At 45.6% G+C, this 1216-nt stretch overlaps 1 protein-coding gene across 1 annotated transcript in view; it reads left to right on the top strand.

The window, feature by feature from the left end:
- The first annotated feature begins 299 nt into the window (after positions 1 to 299).
- LOC118417980 overlaps positions 300 to 1216 on the top strand; it is a 3508-nt gene continuing 2591 nt past the window's right edge. The window contains exon 1 of the mRNA XM_035823767.1: positions 300 to 639. Coding sequence (XP_035679660.1) covers positions 542 to 639 — 98 coding nt within the window. The 5' untranslated portion in view covers positions 300 to 541. The remainder of the gene's footprint in view (positions 640 to 1216) is intronic.

Below are 1216 nucleotides of genomic sequence, written 5' to 3'. Positions count from 1 at the left end.
TGTTAGAATGGTCCATTTTTCGCAGGGGTGATTTGGAACAGTTCAATTTTGCATGGGAACGGGTATGGCTGAAATATGCTGTATTTGCTCTCAAGCAAATGTCGGCCTTGCTAGTCGTTACGTTTTTAAAAAATTTTAACCCTTTTGATCACATAAGGTCGGACGAATATGAGATCACCGTTGACGACCGTAAGCTGCGCGCCACCGGCGGATTTCAGCTGAACAACATGTCGATGCGGTACAAGAAGGGAGAAAATGGCGTCAAGATTCTTTACTTTACTCGCAACGGAGAAGAAATCAGCGACATGTCCCAAATCTTTTCTTCTTGGTTCTTTTATGGAACTCTTTCGTCGCACGCTAAGTGTCATCTGTTCTCCAATAGCCTGGTCCGACACATCGTGGACAGGGATTTAAAGAGTCGACCTACACGTCCAGACCCTTACACTACGGACTTCTGCATTCCCCCATCAGTCCCCTGCAAAGTGACGGAAACGTGTCGAGTTTTCTGGCGGTCGGAGTAGTCGGCACCAGGGAGAGCGTGATGAAAGAAAGCAAGAACATGAGCGCATGTGAGGGGCACCAGTCCGGCCGCCGCTGGGACTTACTCGGGCATGAGAGTCTACTCTACAAACTTTTCCGGTTAGTAAAAAAATTCTTATATAGTAAGGTTCTTTGTTACACAACCGAATTTGTACTCATTCCCAACGTTTCGATGTCTGCCAGTGCCAGACACCATCATCAGGGTTCGAATGACTAGGTCTGGTTCGGGCTGCTACTTAGGCAGTCTCGATCAGAAAATCAGCTCCAATCATGAACTGAGGCGAGGGGGGATATAAGCTGAGCCACGTTTGGGACAGTATTCTTGCTGCTGCAGCGCAATATACATCGGCTTTAAGTAGCAGCAAGAACCAGACCTAGTCATTCTAACCCTGATAATGGTGTCTGACAGACATCAAAACGTTGGAAGTGAGTACAAATTTAGTTGTGTAACAAAGAACCTTACTATATGAGTAATCTACCAACCTGATTTACTATTTACGGAAAATATTTATTCCCTCTCTCCAGGTACATGTGGTGGCGAAAGGCCAGGCTAGTGAATACGAGATCGATAGACCACGTGTTAGATCCCAGTAGTTCCTGCCTAAAATTTGTTCCTTTACAAGAGCTTTTCTCACTCTACCCAAATGTAAAATGGTACCTGAGTTTAGTTGGGGAG

Source organism: Branchiostoma floridae, chromosome 6 (genome assembly GCF_000003815.2).
Source record: "Branchiostoma floridae strain S238N-H82 chromosome 6, Bfl_VNyyK, whole genome shotgun sequence".
Lineage (NCBI taxonomy): Eukaryota > Metazoa > Chordata > Leptocardii > Amphioxiformes > Branchiostomatidae > Branchiostoma > Branchiostoma floridae.
The sequence above is the reverse complement of the archived record's forward strand: the minus strand, read 5'-3'. Positions and strand labels throughout refer to the sequence as shown.